Source organism: Apostichopus japonicus, chromosome 22 (assembly GCF_037975245.1).
Source record: "Apostichopus japonicus isolate 1M-3 chromosome 22, ASM3797524v1, whole genome shotgun sequence".
NCBI lineage: Eukaryota > Metazoa > Echinodermata > Holothuroidea > Aspidochirotida > Stichopodidae > Apostichopus > Apostichopus japonicus.
Genome location: NC_092582.1, coordinates 26101936 through 26120158, shown reverse-complemented (window position 1 = coordinate 26120158; position 18223 = coordinate 26101936). Strand labels below are relative to the sequence as shown.

Genomic DNA, 18223 nt, shown 5'->3' with positions numbered 1-18223 from the left:
AGTATCATTCCGCCCCCCGCTTCGCAAGTCAGAAAACCCCTTTTTCATTTCCAAATGAGAAAAAAAAACTCATTTGGAGCACCAAATTGCATCTAAGGCCTGGTGAAAATACAAAATTAAGTTTACAAAATGGAGTGCGTGTTGAAGTGTGCTATATTGCACCAAATTGCATCTGAGGCTACCTGGAAATGCAAAAAATTCCAAAGGGGAGGGGGACACCCCCTCCCCTTAGATCCCTCCCCCATGCCGGCCATCAGTCTTCAGCCCCCCCCCCCCCCCACTCAAAAGTACCTTCCTACGCCACTGCTGTGTGTTATCAATGAGGGTTTTGAGTTCGATATTTATTAACCTTGCATCGTAAATCACCCAAGTCCGGTGGAATTTTGAACTGTATTGTTAAGAAAATAACAGAACTTGAGAAACAACACATTTCTCTGTTTAGTGCCGTTTGAACTAAGTTTTTTCGGTATTAACTTTCACGTTATGGCTGTAGGAAAATGGTCTATATGGTAAAGTCATAGGCCTGAAACTGCGGCGGTCGAACTCAGTTTGCGTGCCGCACAGGGAATGGCGCTAAGGAATTGATATGTATTGTTTTTATTACCCTCCCCCAGGGCAAGGGGACGGTCGCCTCCCTGGCGGAGGTTCTTTTCCCAGACTGATCATAAAGGTGGGACCTCTTCTCTCTTATCCCTCTTATATCCACTCACCACCGTCCTTCGTTGTTATTCGTTGTCATTCGCGAATGATAATTAACCCTGTACAAAGTCAATTTTCATTCGGTCATTCGCTGTCATTCGTTTTTGTTTGTCCTCTTATAGGGTGGGTTCAATTTGTTCGAAAAAAGTAAATAAAAATATTTATTTTATTTGGAGAAGAACATTATAAAAAATAATAGTGGGTGGGGGATTTCCAGGGGTTATTCCAAGGAATATTATTAATACGCTGCGATGGTGTACACTCTGCCTTTAGAAAGCACAACCTTGACTCGGCAGAAATGGCATTGTAAAATATTTCCCTGAGCCACCCAGACTCTAAATAGCTGAAGACTTTACCATCTTTATAGTCCGTCATCAGTCTTTGCTTCAGTTCAATGTTATCAATACTGGTAAAATAATGCGCAATATCAATGTACATGCAAGGCGGCCATTTTTTCATTTCAATTTCGCCTTCCCATGCAAGTGGTTAATCCGAAAGAGGATCGGGCATGGTCTTTCCTTCAACCTGAAGTACCGATGCGTAGTCATCTGCCTTTTCATTTCACGCATCTGCTTTATTAACTTCAGCAATGTTCATCTGAACGGCAGCATACGATAAAGCAACCAACTCTTCTTTCCGGCCATTCATCTGCAACTTTCGTTTCTTTAAAAATTCCTTCAGTCTGTCAACTTTCCAAAGTTTAAACTCTTCCAAACTTGTAGGAATATCCATCCCAAAGCGAAAAAACAGAGTAAATTTAGACGTAAATTATGCGATTTCTAATGTTTACTGTAAGTGCTCATTAAAAGGATTGTCTGGTGGCCCAAAGAAGTTACCTTAAACAATAGTAAATAATTTTCCAAACATGTTGTCAAAGTATGAGAACGCTAATGTTGCGTTTGACAGAGAAACGATTTTTTAATCGTTATAGAGAGACATTTCAAATATGTTTTGAACAGTACAATACGTGACGTCAGCTCTGCCATAGCAGATTGCGTCATAACCCACCCTCCGCACAGTACCTATACGGTAATCACAACAAAAACAGCGTTTGTATACAGATAAATTTCTTCCTTAATTTCCGGTGAAATTTCTTAAAAATTAGATATGTTTTCGAAAACTCCTTAAGCCGCCATGTACTTGATCGGTGGTTCCGTGGTCTTTGTGTAACACAAGGTAAATTTTAACAGCAGACTCTGAGTTGTTCAGGCTATACATCGCGCTATCCAGCTCTAACGCGAAAAATGTTCGCATGTAGGCTATACTCAAACGTTGACAATCGGACAGTTCTGCGAAGCCTAACCTTCTCAGTGCTACATTCTGCTCTGACAACGATTCGGTCAATTTCTTCAATAATTTCCGGTGAAATTTCTTATAAATTAGATACGATTTAAAAAACTGCTTAAGCCGCCATATATGTAGTAGATCGGTGGTTTCGTGGTCTTTGTGTAACACAAGACAAGTTTTAACAGAAGGCTCTTCGTTGTTTACACATCGCGGTATCCAGCTCCAGCGCGAAGAATGTTCGCGTGTATAGGGTACTCTAACGTTTACAATCGGACAGTTCTGCGATGACATCGATTCCGCCAAGTTTCATCTTTCGGTTTAACGAATACTTTAACAGTTTCCTTTTACTGTTAATTTGATCCGTGAATTTTATTTCAGCGATTTCGAAGAACAGTTAATGAACTGTGGTTTGAGTGTGAGTGCACTATGTGTAACGCTATACAAGTACACCAACTGAGCATCGTAGTATATACGTTCGCGAGTATGTACGTTATATATATGAGGCAATCCAATGTGCTTACACGTGAGTTTATTTGCTGCGGAATTGGGAGTGCTAACTTCAAGTCGCTTGTTTTGCCTATCTGCAATCACTACGTCAATCACCATATTGAAGCGTTCGAACAAACGGTACTTTTGGTGAGAAACTGGTGAATTTGAAAACCAGATTTCTACAAGAAGAAAACGTCGAATGGGGACAATTTTTACATGGTTAGAAAGAGAAAAATAATAACTACAAGGACAATGTATCAAAATCTTCCACCAGACAATTCCTTTAAGTTAACGTGGGTACGCGAGCATACAACTCTCGTCGCAACGAGAGTATTCTTATTTGACCTCTTGACCTCCATTGCGCAATGCAAACTCTGAACTCGCTTATACAACACCATGCTTGATTGTGTAGATTGTCTATGGCAATTGTACCAGGGAGCTGTTAGAGTCCAGCTCGCTGGTTGTACCAAGTTACCAACTCAACGTTTTTAATCTATTTTTAGCAACGGCTCATAATTTAACCTGCATGTCTGATTGGTTAAATTCAAACTAGTGGGTTGGGGCATGGAGGTCTGTTTTACCTCCATGGTTGGGGGAACTGTATGCGATTATTATTAAATGTGTAATTTGTCGCTGGACACTTTTCTCATTATCATCAAATGTCCTAAATTACTCGCCAATCAACGCTTTTGGCAGGAAAAAACTTGGCTAATATCTTAGTTTGCTGTTTTGTGATTGGTATATGTAAAAAAAAACTCGATGGACTTGTCAAAAAAGTGGAAAACGGCGACAAAACGCAAAATGCTGCTTTAAGCAACATGTTTTTCAGTAGTATAAACCAGTGGTTTCCAGAAATAAAACCAAACCTGTTTTCACTTGACATGTTACATATCGGAACATGGAAAACGTTCTTTAAATATTTTTTTGTTTTCCTTCTTAATATGAATATACTTATTCTCGTATCTCTCTTTTGTTATCATAAACTTGCTATATTAATATTAACATATTTGTTCACGTCTATCTTGCCTTTCCTAATCAGGAACTTGTTTGCATATTGTTATCGCTATTTACTTAGCCTGTACCACAAACTAAATTTATAACGTACCTATAAGTACCGTTGTATGACAGTCACTGTTTACACAACAAACACATATCAAGATCATTAGAAGTTTGCCCCGTGTTATCGTATAATTGTTTCATAGTTTGTTGATATTATCATTATTACGAGATATGACTAGATATCTTTTAAGATTGAAGCTAAGATGCTTCAGCTATCAGGTTTTAGAAAGATGGATAACGAAGATTTATTTTCTCACTGGGAAAAGAGGAACATATTCTATATGGATGCGTCTCGATGAAATTTTTACAGCGCTTTAAAGGGCCATCAAGATAAAAATATTTTCTCCTAATAAATTGGCCTTTTCTAAACCAGATAGCAAACTAATATTCCGGAGCTAACAGCACCGATTAGTTTCATTCTGTTCATCAAAACGGCATATGATACAGACTTTATACATCAAGGAAGTAAAGCCACACACACTGATGTCGTGTATGGAAGGTAAATGTTACATCTAGTCTGCATATGATAAAATCAACAATAACTAGAACAACTGTATTTGTACACAAATACGTGTCATTGTAGTGCGCGGTGAAGGTGAAAGTTAGTTGTTGATATTCAATGGAGTGGTCGTTGTTACTGTAAACCTATTGAAGTTATTTCGGTCACGAATAAGCCAGTTCGGCTTTTGGTCCTTTAATGTAGACTAAAGGTAGGCTTAATTTTAACAGAACTTTAGCTAGCAAGCGCCTGCAATATCAGCGAAGAAATTATGACTAAAACCACCACAGATTAATCGGACAACCAAGCACATTAACGGTTGTCAATAACGACTCACACATGTTCCAGACGTAACAGAGAATATAGAGTCCTGGACTAATTAAACTACATATTAACGTTACTGTACCCTCGCCTAGTTAGTGAAATTGTACGAACATACGGTGATTTATTGTTATAGGGACACGAGTCGTATATTTTATCTTCATATCTCCTTTTATTTGGCTCTTTAATTACAGCTTCACGGATCACAATTAACGAAGTATTTTCTGTGTCTTCTTACGCACTTTATGAGGAGTGGTAAAAGACGGTATCACAACCCATCTAGGTCTCCCTATCCCTTCAACGTGCACTTATGTATTTACAACGTCACCCAACTAAATGATTTCCCCCTATGGCTATGTCTATTTGAAAACTACATTTATACTAAAGGCCAAATGCACGATTTATCTAACGAATACAATGTAGGTCTAGTCTATCATTGTACAACTGTGACACTCTCCTGTCGATTTTCTGCCCTGGTTCATCGTCACACAAAACACGTAACATACGTAACGTATGACTTTGTAGTATATAATGCCATGCCATTACGGGCTAGACATAAGTGCCCGAGATCACCTAATAACACCGAGTCGTTGCGGATAAATTCGATTAATATTCGTTGCTTGCAACTCTTTAGCAGAATGTGTTTAACTATAATGCTTTTAAATGTTACCTGTATTCATTAATTCGAGAATAACGAGCCAAAGTAGTCAATATTTGAAGAAAGATGCCACTCAAAGAGATCTATTGTCTTTACGTGTGTAGAATTAACTGTTCGCCGCCGCGGTTCTTTGCAAATCTGGATCTGGTTTTTTTTCCTGCGTAGCCAACCTGTGAACTTGAGATTGCTGTGAAGAATAAATGTTGAGCTGGCATTCACCAGCCAGCCTTGTATACGGTGGAGAGGGCTAGTATTTCCAATATTGTAGCGCGCATGCATACTACAATAAACATGACTCTACCCCAGTCAGTGGCGACGGAACCGGGGGGGGGGGGGCTCAGCCTCCAATGGAAAAGTTGAGGGGGCAAATGCATGATAAGCCCCCCCCCCTTCCCCCAATATTTACCAAGGCTCCGAAACGTGCATCTGCCCATTTTTCAATGCATACTTGTCGATCTGTCCGGTGCACATGTATACTATATAGGTGTATTAATTTTAGTAATTGCTGGGGGACCCTCGGCCCGTCCTCTGGCTATAGACCACATTGTCACCCCAACCGCAACTTCACGGGCCGTGAAAAGTGGAAGCAGTGAGTGTGAGTACCGGTAAGCGTAACACAACTTCGTCATAGGCCAATGACTTGCCTCATTTCAGCCAGGCGCGGCGGAACGGAAAAATTATTGGGGGGGGGGGCTAATGTGTGGAGACTATCTAAGCGGAGCGCCACCATCGGTTGGCGCGGAGCGTACAAGAAAATTTTGGGTTTTTCAAACCCCCAGATGGCCGGAAACGGCACTTCCCGAGTGTTTTATGCTGCGAATACCTATCCCTAAAATATGGGTCTCAAGCCTGCAATTTCTCAGATTGCACGTAAAAGTCTGTAAAAACATTGTAATTTGTATATTCGATGGTGTTTTAAGAGAGTAGCTATTACTCGTAGTGTACTCGCAAAGACGTTTTTGAGTGTAGTAAGGGCAGTGGAGGAGCTAGGGGTATTGGTCAGGGGGGGGGGCAAGAATGGTCTGTAGGGGCGCTTTCGACACTATCTAAGCGGAGCGCCACCACAGGTTGGCGCGGAGCGTACAGAAATTTTTTGAGTAAAGTTACTCCCTAGATTGTAGGAAATGACCCTTTCCGGGCCTTGCTAATTTGCAGATAAACGGAGAATAAATAGGTGTCGTCGCCATTTTGTCGGAAAATTATACACCAGCAGAATATGACAAATGTCAATAGGTATATGAGAGCGCAATAAAATAGTCAATAATCGCGAATAAGTTAAAAGTAGTGAAAAGCTGAAAAGGGCGCCAGCAGTCCATTTGAGTCCGTCAGGAGGGGGGGTGGATCCGCCCCCTGACTGTATATATGGACGCTCCGCCACTAAGTAAGGGGATGTTGGAGAACTGGCTGAAATGAGGCAAGTCATTGGCCTAAGACGAAGTTGTGTTACGCTTACCGGTACTCACACTCACTGCTTCCACTTTTCACGGGGCGTGAAGACGCGGTTGGGTGACAATGTGGTCTATAGCCAGGGGACGGGCCGAGGGACCAGGGTCCCCCAGCAATTACTAAAATTATTACACCTATATAGTATACGTGTGCATCGGACAGATCGACAAGTATGCATTGAAAAATGGGCAGATGCACGTTTCGGAGCCTTGGTAAATATTGGGGGGGGGGGCTTATCATGCATTTGCCCCCTCAACTTTTCATTGGGGGGGCTGAGCCCCCCAAGCCCCCCCGGTTCCGCCGCCACTGATTTCAGCCAGTTCTCCAACATCCCCTTACTTAGTGGCGGAGCGTTCATATATACAGTCAGGGGGCGGATGTCCCCCTGACGGACTCAAATGGACTACTGACGCCCTTTTCAGCTTTTCACTACTTTTTACTTATTCGCGATTAGTGACTATTTTATTGCGCTCTCATATACCTATTGACATTTGTCATATTCTGTTGGTGTAATTTTCCGACAAAATGGCGACGACCCCTATTTATTCTCCGTTTATCTTCAAATTAGCAAAGCCCGGAAAGTGTCATTTCCTGCAATCTCGGGAGTAACTTTACTCAAAAATTTTTTGGACGCTCCGCGCCAACCTGTGGTGGCGCTCCACTTAGATAGTGTCGAGAGCGCCCCTACAGACCATTCTTGCCCCCACCCCCTGACCAACAACTCTAGCTCCGCCACTGCCCTTACTACACTCAAAACCGTCTTTGCGAGCAAGGGCGTAGGAACCGGGGGGCTGGGGGGCGCCAGCCCCCCAGTGAAAAATATGGGGGGCGGAAGTATCATTCCGCCCCCCCCCCCCCGCTCCGCGAGTCAGAAAACCCCTTTTTCATTTCCAAATGAGAAAAAAATCTCATTTGGAGCACCAAATTGCATCTGTAAGGCCAGGTGATAATGCAAAATTATTTACAAAATGGATTGGGTGTTGAAGTGTGCTATATTGCACCAAATTACATCTGAGGCCACCTGGAAATGCAAAAAAAATCCAAAGGGGAGGGGGACACCCCCTCCCCTTGGACCCCTCCCCCAGGCCAGCCATCAGTCTTCAGCTCCCCCAACTCAAAAGTACCTTCCTACGCCACTGTTTGCGAGTACACTACGAGTAATAGCTACTCTCTTAAAACACCATCGAATATACAAATTACAATGTTTTTACAGACTTTTACGTGCAATCTGAGAAATTGCAGGTTTGAGACCCATATTTTAGGGCTAGGTATTCGCAGCATAAAACACTCGGGAAGTGCCGTTTCCGGCCATCTGGGGGTTTGAAAAAACCCCAAAATTTCTTGTACGCTCCGCGCCAACTGATGGTAGCGCTCCGCTTAGATTGTCTCCACACATTAGCCCCCAAATAATTTTTCCGTTCCGCCCCTGCTAGTACCCCTGTGTTCCCACCCAGGGGTCCTCTGATGATCAACTAAACTTCACCGTTCTGTGGCCCAGTTCATACCTCGCAACCCCTTATGCAAAATGCATAGTTCAATGTTTCGCGGCCAGTTTTAAAGTTTGTCATGTTAACTGGTAGAAATCAAAAGCAAACGTAATAAGACTATCGTAAAACCAGAGGCTAAATTAAAGGATGATTTTAGGCACTTGATATGTAATATCGAAATGTTGTTGAACATTAAAACACGCTACTGGCAGTGCAGGTTGGATGTTTATAACACTCTAACTTTTTGAGAATGAGTAAAAGTAAACAAGTGAATTCCATGAATTAAAGTGACTGTACAATGTAGACTGTTAGTTCCTCAGATACAACTGAAAAATCATTGTAAAAATCAACACTTTATGTGGATAAGGGATATGTTTACACTCACTAGATTACAAAAAGGTATATATATATATATACACTAGATTACAATAAGGGATATGTCTACACTCTATTACAATAAGGGATATATCTACCCCCGATTAAATTAAAGGATATGTCTACCCCAGAATAAAACAATGGATATAATGTCAACCCTAGATTTTAATATGGGGTATGTCTACCCTAGATTACAATAGGGAATATGATGCATACCCTAGACCTAGATATTTATAGGGGATATTGTTTACCCTAGATTACAATAGGGGATATGTCTACCCCAGATTACAATAGGTTATATGTGTACCCCAGATTAAAATGAAGGATATGTCTACCCCAGATTAAAACAATGGATATAATGTCCACCCTAGATTTAAATAGAGGATATGTCTACCCTAGATTACGATAGGGGATATGATGCATACCCTAGACCTAGATAATTATAGGGGATATGTCTACCCCAGATTACAATAGGGTATATGTGTACCCCAGATCAAAACAATGGCTATATCTATCCCAGATTAAAATAATGGATATGTGAACCCAAGATTACAATAAGGAATATGTCTACCCTAGATTACAATAGGGGATATAATGCATACCCTAGATAACAATATGGGATATAATGTTTACCATAGATTTCAATTAGGGATATGTCTAACCCAGATTATAATAGGGGATATGTTTACCCCATATTAAAACAATGGATATGTCTTTTCCAGATTAAAATAATGGATATAATGTTCACCCTAGATTACAAAAGGGACATGTAGTATACCCTAAATAACGAAGCGGAGATGACGTTTACCTTATATTACAATTAGGGATATGTCTACATCAGATTAAAGCAATATGCCTACCCTAGATTACAATGAAGGATATGATGTTTACCCTAGATTGCAATAGGGGATATGTCTACACTAGATTACAATAACGGATATGTTCACCATAAATGGAAAAAAGGGATATGATGTTTTCCATAGATTACAATAAGGGATATGATCTTTACCCTAGATTACAATAAGGGATATAATGTGTACCCTATATTACAATAGGGGATATGATGTTTACCCTAGATACAATAAGGGATATTTTGTTTACACTAACTTACAATAAGGGATTTGTCTACCCTAGATTACAATAATTGATACTTTTACACTATATTACAAATGTCATGAGTTTATGTAATTTATAAATCAATGAATTAATGTTAACATGTAGGCCTGTTTCAGAGGGGTGACTCGGCATCTCTGAAGACTTAAAGGAGCACTCCAGTGGTTTAACATAGTTTTAAGGTGAATATCTTGAGAAACTCAAGAGCTATTCGTATACTTCTGGCACCTAAATTTTCATTTTCTTTTTGGACTGAAACATATCCATACGAAAAATTCTGCCTAGAGTTACCCTTCAATATAATATTTACTGATAAGGAATACATTAGCCTGCAGTACCGTCATGAAGTGTCCAAGACGTTGATAGGCACCATCCAATGTCAAGAAAACACACATTTTCGAATATATAAAACTATATACTTCCTGCACCTTCAACTATAACATATCCATACAAAAATTCGAATATATCGCGGATTCAATCTACACTGTCACTGACTTTGTGTTTTCGTGATTGAGTTTTGTAATAAAATTAAAGTTTAAACCATACTTTGCGCCTCTACTACAGGTTTCACATAAGTACCCGTGAATGGTACGGTGTTGAATCTTAAGTTCATTTCCACGTTATGTAGAAGGCGATGTCGAGAAGTGAATAAAGCAATTTGTTGTACGGGCCTGTGTAGATTCCATCAGTAATCTCTAAGTTGTGGGGTTTAATACAATAACTATCGTGGTGACCCTTTGGAGTTTACATATTGGTTTTCTTTACATATTTTAGAGATCTGAATCGCGTATTAACGAACGGATGGAACGCTGTCTGTCTAGATTAACTGATAAATTTATTTTAGTAGATTTAACTCTTAAACTATCTTTGCTTATACTTCCAATAGGTTTGAATGATATCTCATAACGAAATAGTCATCGATGAGACAAGATTTATTTTGAATAAAACAACACATTGATAATTTGTGAATTTCTCTTGGCGAACAGAGTAATTTAATGTAATATACATTTATTTAGATTTGTCTGTCACTGAACTTAACGTAAACATTCATGAAGTGGATTTTTTTTTCTAAATTATGTTGTTGTTGATATTGATTTTTTGTATATTTAGTTAATCGATCAGCATCACGTCGTTTTGGTATAGTTGACAGAAACTAACGTATCAAACTGTTTTCATATGATCAACATACTTACATCAAATCTAGATGCAATCTCCAACAGCTGGAAGGTGGATCTCTGAAGAAGCTTGCTGTCCTCGTTCCTGATCTTAACTTCCTTTGAACACAGATTCCTGACGGTGTCCTTGATTCCATCTTCCTCACCAGTTTGCTCCAGGATGCAGAGGATGGCAAACTTATCACCGTCTTTCCTGCTCTTCAAGTATTCTATTATTATCTTCCCAGCTGCTGAGCTAATCCCACAGGTGAATCGATAGAGGTACTGAAGATTAAATGGATTCACTTTATCAAGAACATTCTCCAGCTCAGATGCACCTCTTGTAGCAGCTACAACTTCTACCAGTCTAAAAGACGCAAACCATTCACAGAATAGTTGATGGTAGAACCTTACGTCAGTCCTTGTCTGTATGTCTGTAGCAGAAGTCTGTTCGTTTGTCACATTAGACACTTCTTCCTCTACCAAGATACCAACTGCAATATAATGTTGACAAAACCCTTGACCTAGTCGTGTACAGAGTCCATCCTTACGCCATGATAACTGTTTGTTTTCACCGCAGAGACCTTCAAATGCTACTTTACTCAGTTCATCGTGTTCACTTTCATGTTCGATCATGTGTTCCTTTGCGTGTTTGTCCAGTGATTTGTTTCTCATGTGACTATGGAAACATTTAATCATGTAGCGAAAGAAACCGGTAGCTGACTTAAATTTCTGAAAAGATGTCTTTTCGTGGGTCATGTGAGAAAACATTACAAAGATGAGAGGAACTTGACATATATCATCCAGGATCGGGTTTGCTTTCAAAGCGCGCTTAATTTTAGCAACGCTTTCTTCGTCTTTCCCAGTAACAGCCTTGCGAATGTACTGGTCGCGTGCTTTTTCGTCAAAGCCAACTAACCTAACATATTTTGTGTTTGCTTTGTCATAGTCCTTCGGAAGATATCTGGTTGTCAGGGTAACATCAATATTCCTTAACAGATTCATCGTAATGATACGTCCTACGTCACTTCCGGTGGCCCCGTCCCTATCAGGAAACTCATCATACCCGTCCAGGAGTACCTTAACAGAAGAACAGCTTTCAATGATATATTTAATATCAGAAGATTTGATTCGCGGATCGTTTGGTGTTAAGAACAGCTTAATTGCTTGATAGATAGATATCTTGCTGTTCAGCTGCCTCAACCGGAGCAGAATTAGAATATCTACGTCTTTAAAAGGTGAATCCTTGACACCATTGCACCAATCATAGGCGAGCTGTAGGGTCACTGTTGACTTACCATACCCGGCTTCTGCTTCTATGATGCGCCGTTTGGCTTTCATTCGAGGGTCTGTGAAGATATCTTTGTACGAGTCCACACGTACCCATTGTCCTTTCTCCTTCGTCGCTCCTTTAACAATATGGATCTCTGTACCGCCCTCAACAAATACCTTGTCTACACAATATAGTCTGTCCTTGATGTACGGTATGGGCTGGATTGCGTCATATTGTAGTTTATACCTGCTCTTCAGAGAACTGATTAGAATGTCCTTTTTGTCTAAAAAGAGAACAAAAGTTGATTTGTAAGCATTATGTTGTGGTCAATAAAATTGGGGCGTGTCAGTGCCTATGAACTGTAAACGATTACGGTGGGCAAGCTGTTTGATGTCAATGTGAACGACATATTATACCAGTTAAATCGGAGTAATATGATAATTTATATCACCTTATTTGCGTTCATATCTACATATAACAATTATAATCAGTTAGGTCAAAGTAATAAGGTAGATGTCGATTTCAACTAGTAAAATTCCCTTCGAATTCAGTAGATGTTGACTTAATAAGCCCTTTGTGAATTAAGTTATAATAACATAAATATTTTAATTACTTTGCTCTCGATCTGATACAGGTGGATTACCGTTTCATTCCCCTTCTTTGAAACAAACTTGAACATTTTATATTTGAACTCAGTCCTGCCTAGCAGTTTAGGAGTCAAAAGATTTACATCTAAGTAAAGTGATTTTAATACAGTGTGTTATAATTTCACACAATGTCACAGAAGTCAATCAATCAGTTTGACAACACCAATCAGGCTTTTTATTTAAAAACAATAAAAAAAATAATTAAATCATGTTGACTCTCGATCATTCACTGTAAGATTAACTACAATGCTGAGGCTTAAGTCATTATCAATGTATATGTAACATCAGCCTTCTTATGCTCAGTTACTTATATACAAAACTATGTAACTACAACAAACCTTGCACTGTAAGGCGCTCCATCGACACTGTAAGGCGCTCCATCGATTATGACGTCACAACAACTTTCGGGGGATAAACTTGGGTCTTCACTTTTCTTTTCCTTTGAGTGATATTATCCATGATTATCTCTCAAAGCGATAATCTGTTGACTATATAGATACAGTATGCATGGATAAAACTAACTTAACAAAATTATCATGAATCAATGTATAATTCTATAAGTCAACAGAACCAGTCACTTTACCAACAGGTCTCTGGCTCGACAAAGATTAAAACCAAAGTGAATCTCTCCTTATCTCTTATTTTCTGTTTATTGTTTACACAAAACATCGACCTTTGAAGTAATAAAATATCAACCCACCCTGAAATATTCAACTTTCTGTTTTGTTATCAATATTCACGATTTCCTTTACGAATGTCACCTACAGCTCATCATTTTAGATTGCGGGCTTCACATTTATTGCGAGGCTCTCTTAATTGTAGATACAACGGTTATTCATTTGCAGAAGCTGTTTGAGTTGATTTTTATGATTCTATCGATACTAATCGACAGTGACCTCAGATAAAACTGTAGTCAAGGTTCATTGCAAAAAGTGAGGTACAAATCTGTTTTCCTTTCTTAAACATTTTCCAATTTGATCTTTAATGTGTGTTATGCAGCAATACAAAGTGCCGCACTTGACGCAATATTAACGTTGAGGATCAAATCAAACTGATTAAATATTCTCTTAGTAACCTTTACTTGATGAAATTAAACAGGGATGACCCGCTGTTATCAATACACATACTTGTGTATATTATATTACCCTACCAGGGTAAAATTGAAAGCATAAGTTAAAACTGCTGATTTTAGCAATACGACTTAATCTCGGGCAGAGGAAAATAATTGTTACGGTTCCTTCTTAAGCTATATTAGTTTGAATCTCACATGATTTATATTTTTCTAATAATTTCAGAAAAAATAACAATTACGATTCATCGTTCTGGTCACCCTGATAAAGCAAAATATATCAGTCACGTGATTGCTAACATACAAATCAGTTAACTTCATAAACTTAATCTGATTATACTATTGATTTAATATTAATATTCTTCCTAATTATCAGGAAGTTTGTAGAGTTTAATAATACTGTATTATTTCACCGTGGTTTTACTGACAAAAACACATCCTCACCGGGTAAGCCTATTTTAACTTATTCAATGTTCTCTTTACTTCCCACATAAAGGCCTAACTTATACCATGTTCTAACTTCCCATTATAAATTTATCTTAGTAAAACTGATCCACTGGTCCATGTAATTCACACGTAATTTACTCCATGTTCCATACGGATAGAAAGTAAGACAAATGCATCTCTCTCATGTATATAATGCAAGCTGAAAATAAGCATATACCTTGAGGAATCTATTAACTGATTTTCATCCCGATTCATTCATTTAAGTTGGAAATAAGCCGAAAGGCGCGATTGATTTGCTATGTAAGTATACAATTCTAAATGTCTGTTTCGAACAGACTCACTGTAAGTATATTTATGATCTGGTCTGACAGCAATTAAGTGAAAGGATAGCACATGTTCTGATTGGAAGAGATATGTTGTAGCTGCATGAATGAACTTTTAATAAACCACGATTTACATAATAAGAGTTTGACTAACATCAGCTTAAGATTATTCCCTTTAAATTAATGAAATATTTAAATCGACATTGAAATATGATCATACAGACATGGATTATAATTCTTATAACTTGAAATTGCCTTGAAGACGCCATGTTTATATAGTAAATCTGTTGTCATGAATTTAACATAGCCTGTGTTATTTATGACGTGTTTGTTATATCAGTACATATATAGCTTCACACCATTAATGTCTCCTGTGCGTTACTTACCAGTACGATCATCGCCTGTGGTTAATCATCCAGAGTAGAATTTAAGTCTAGAATCCTTTAATACTTAAATATCTGATGAAAATCACGACAAAAGAACAAACGGAAACAGGAATGAAGAACATCCAATTGACAGGATGGCATCGTGTAGGTCATGTGACGTTCTAACATACGACCCTGGAAGCTAAATAGGTATAGAATCAGTCTATAGTTGTTACTGGTTTCAAAGTTCATGTTTTATAGTTTACACAATCAAAGACTTTATTTGATAAACAATTCATATCTGATATTTATGCCTAGCTGTGTTTATTCTGTCATATCAGACGTTCAAAGGTACCTACTGTACGTATATGCATTACTACGTCTATTAATATGCAACCATTGTAAGTTTCCGAAGTATTTTGTCTTGTCTAAGTACACAAACTGTGTAGATGAAACTACACATATTTATGCACTGTTGTGTTTATTCTGTCATATCAGACGTTCAAAGGTTCCTACTGTACGAATATGCATTGCTCTCAGTTACGCCCATTAATAAGAAACCATTGTAAGTTTCCGATGTATTTTGTCCTTTGTGCGTAATATGCGTGATAAGTACACAAACTGTGACTACAAGCGGCGATGGCCAACTCTGAATATGTCTTGACAAGAAATCTACTGATTGGTTTACGAAAATGAAAACAACGTAAAACCACTGTTTATTAAACAAATATGAAAACACGTAAAGAAATTATACACAATTTGACAAAAGAGTGTAGGTCGATATAATGAGCTATAGAGCGGGATTCTAACAAGTATATTAGGATTGTAAGGGTCCGTGTTTCGAGTCCAGTTCTAGAAACAAATCATATTTTTCCTGTCTAAATTGATCGTCCCGGTCAGTTCTCCGTTGTTGATTAATTCAGTAAGACAGGATTTCAATGAACGGAAGAACAAGTTATAGTCATCCACAATGCCTCTTATATATAAACGGGTTAGATGTTTTCAAATTATTGATGTTAGAAAACTGAAGATATCATATATTTTTTTCATTTAAAGAACTTTATATGCTTCAGTTAGGCGACAATATGGTGCAGTAGCGCAATGGCGTGCACATGGTATCAAAGGTGTGTGGGGAGGGAGGGGGGGGGGGGGCTAGGTACCAATTACCCCCACTTGTTTAATGTATTGGAGCCTGAACTTTTGTTATAGGTCCAGAGGTGTATGAAGGACTTTATAGAGTAGGGGGACTGAGCTGGATTATTGAAACCGGCTGCTATATGAAAAGGGAGTCTGGAGATCCTGCCCGGAAAGATAAAATATAAATTTAGACATAAAATTGTGCACTGTGCATATTAAGACTATAAAGCAGGTCCATATAAGTAACACTCAACGCAATGTTTACTAATAATTGATTACATAATAGTAAGGGTGATGATACAACCATATTAAGGGTCCAATCCTCACCAGGATGATTGCAACAATCCACCGACTGAAACATTTCCCAACGACTGACGATCAGAGATGTGACCATGACCCACATGCACTCCCCCACACCATTTCGCCCCGACTGACGATCCGAGATGGGGCCATGACCTACATGCTCGCCCACCTCCTTGCGCACTCCACTGTAGGAGAGTCGAACGCCAGGTCGGGTCCTGGGACGATTATATAACCGGGATCCTATTCGCACTGGTCACATATCCCATATCCCAGACTATCTCCCTGACCTCCTCTCTCCTCTCGTCAGGTGTTTCGGTAAAAGAGCTTAAATGCAAAATGATGTTATCATTTCCTTTATCCCTCAGTGCATTAAGCTCTTTAATTTTCGTTTCAATCGTTAGTTGCCTGCTTTATCTTCCCGTTCTTGCCATCTTTTCGGGTGTTACATTTGTTTTATCATCACGCCTTTAAACTTTTATACTTTAATTCTCTGTTACTCTCATGTTTGCCATTCTTATGTCTTTTTACTCTTTATCATCTTGTATTTGTCTTATATGTACATATGCGAGCTTGTATTTTCCCTTTTGGGATGAAATCAAGTTTTACTTACTTATACTTACTTACTTACTTATTATATCGACTCCTCTGTATACGATTTTCGTTGCGTGTGTTATAAGAGGCATGCAATCTGCAACAACATTTAGGGTCGGGGAAGGGAGGGGAGTGAAGGGATAGGGGAGAAGGCACGTGTTCCCATTCTCCCGGTAGCCACGGTACTGTATATATTTACGATGAAGCACATTTACAATACATAATAGAACGTATATAGGCAGGCATACGAATATGGTAGGCCGCATGGGAAATAATTGCTGAATTATGTCCGACATAATTGCTGAATTATTACATCAGCGACTCAAGCCGGTACAACGTGACGCATGTGTCTTTGTCTAGAAGAGTCAATTACTGAACCAAAGGTAACTTGTTGGGAAAAATCTCGTGCTATGCATAGTGTGCTACTATGAGGGAATATCTGATCAGAAGCAGATCACGCCGTACTATCAACACACGTAGCCTATCCAGTATCATATATATCACGGATATTTATTTTCATTTGCCGGTTTTTGCAAACCCCGGTTGCGTCCCCTAAAATGTCTAAATTCAGCTCTCTGGATACGCCGAAGCTCATATCGAGTTTAAAGGAAGAACAAAACACAGGTCAGAGAGAGGAATCAGATTTCTCCGGAATGTATTCTAAGCACTATAGGGTCTCATTGGGACTTCACTGAGCTGCAACAGTTTCCCTTTTCGGGATATCTATTGTTACCCGATAGTCATTTTACAGCAACAACAAAAACATTTAAGAGAGAATTTCCATTTTGCTGAAATGAATGTGAAATACCTAGTAGGGTGCAGAGGGTGAAACCCCGGAAGCTGTATCATTTTGAGATATTCCTTAATTTGCTACTTCTTTGTTTACCCCCTTACCCTTATTGCAAACGTCCAATATGCATATGGCTATAACATAGTGAATCGAGTGACTGAGATATTGATATATTATTATAATCTTGGCTGTAATCTTAGCGATATTTTAAGATATGTCACACTGCATTCGATTTCTGCCACCCCCCCCCCCTCCACCTTCTGGATTGAATCCTCTTCCGAAGTCCCTGCATAAGGACACAATGAAGAGGAATAGGTCACGTGGTTCCCCAATAAACATCCCACAATAGGCAGGTTTTGATCGTTTGTTTTTATTAGAAAAGATGAAAGCATAAGTAAATTCCGTTATCATATCATTTATCCACGCGTGTTCTCATTGGCTCATTCAGATTTTTTCTTAACTATCGATCCTTAATGATACTCATTTCTCATAAAAAATATAGTTTATTAGCATTATATTTTTGGGTTTGTCACTCTTTCTTGCCAACCCGTTTCACCCTCGAAAATGCTTTTGGGGACATCCCCCTGCCAACAACCCTCTTTCCCACCCACATGGCTATTCCACTGCTTGTAGTGAGTTTAAAGACGAAGGAATTAAATTACTCTGGATTGTATTCTACGCCTTGCTGGGA

General features: G+C 38.9%; 1 protein-coding gene across 4 annotated transcripts in view; it reads right to left on the bottom strand.

Moving 5' to 3' along the window:
• LOC139963695 (uncharacterized) overlaps positions 1 to 14910 on the bottom strand; it is a 76082-nt gene extending 61172 nt beyond the window's left edge. For 3 of the 4 annotated variants that reach the window (XR_011791725.1, XR_011791726.1, XM_071964746.1), the window contains exons 1-3: positions 14733 to 14910; positions 12846 to 12995; positions 10627 to 12143 (exon numbers count right to left, since the gene is read on the bottom strand). Coding sequence is in view for 2 of the 4 variants with exons in the window: in XM_071964746.1 (XP_071820847.1) it covers positions 10627 to 12143; positions 12846 to 12888 (1560 nt within the window). In the remaining 2 variants the exon portion in view is untranslated. The remainder of the gene's footprint in view (positions 1 to 10626; positions 12144 to 12845; positions 12996 to 14732) is intronic. The other variant, XM_071964747.1, reaches the window with a different exon arrangement.
• Positions 14911 to 18223: the final 3313 nt, after the last annotated feature.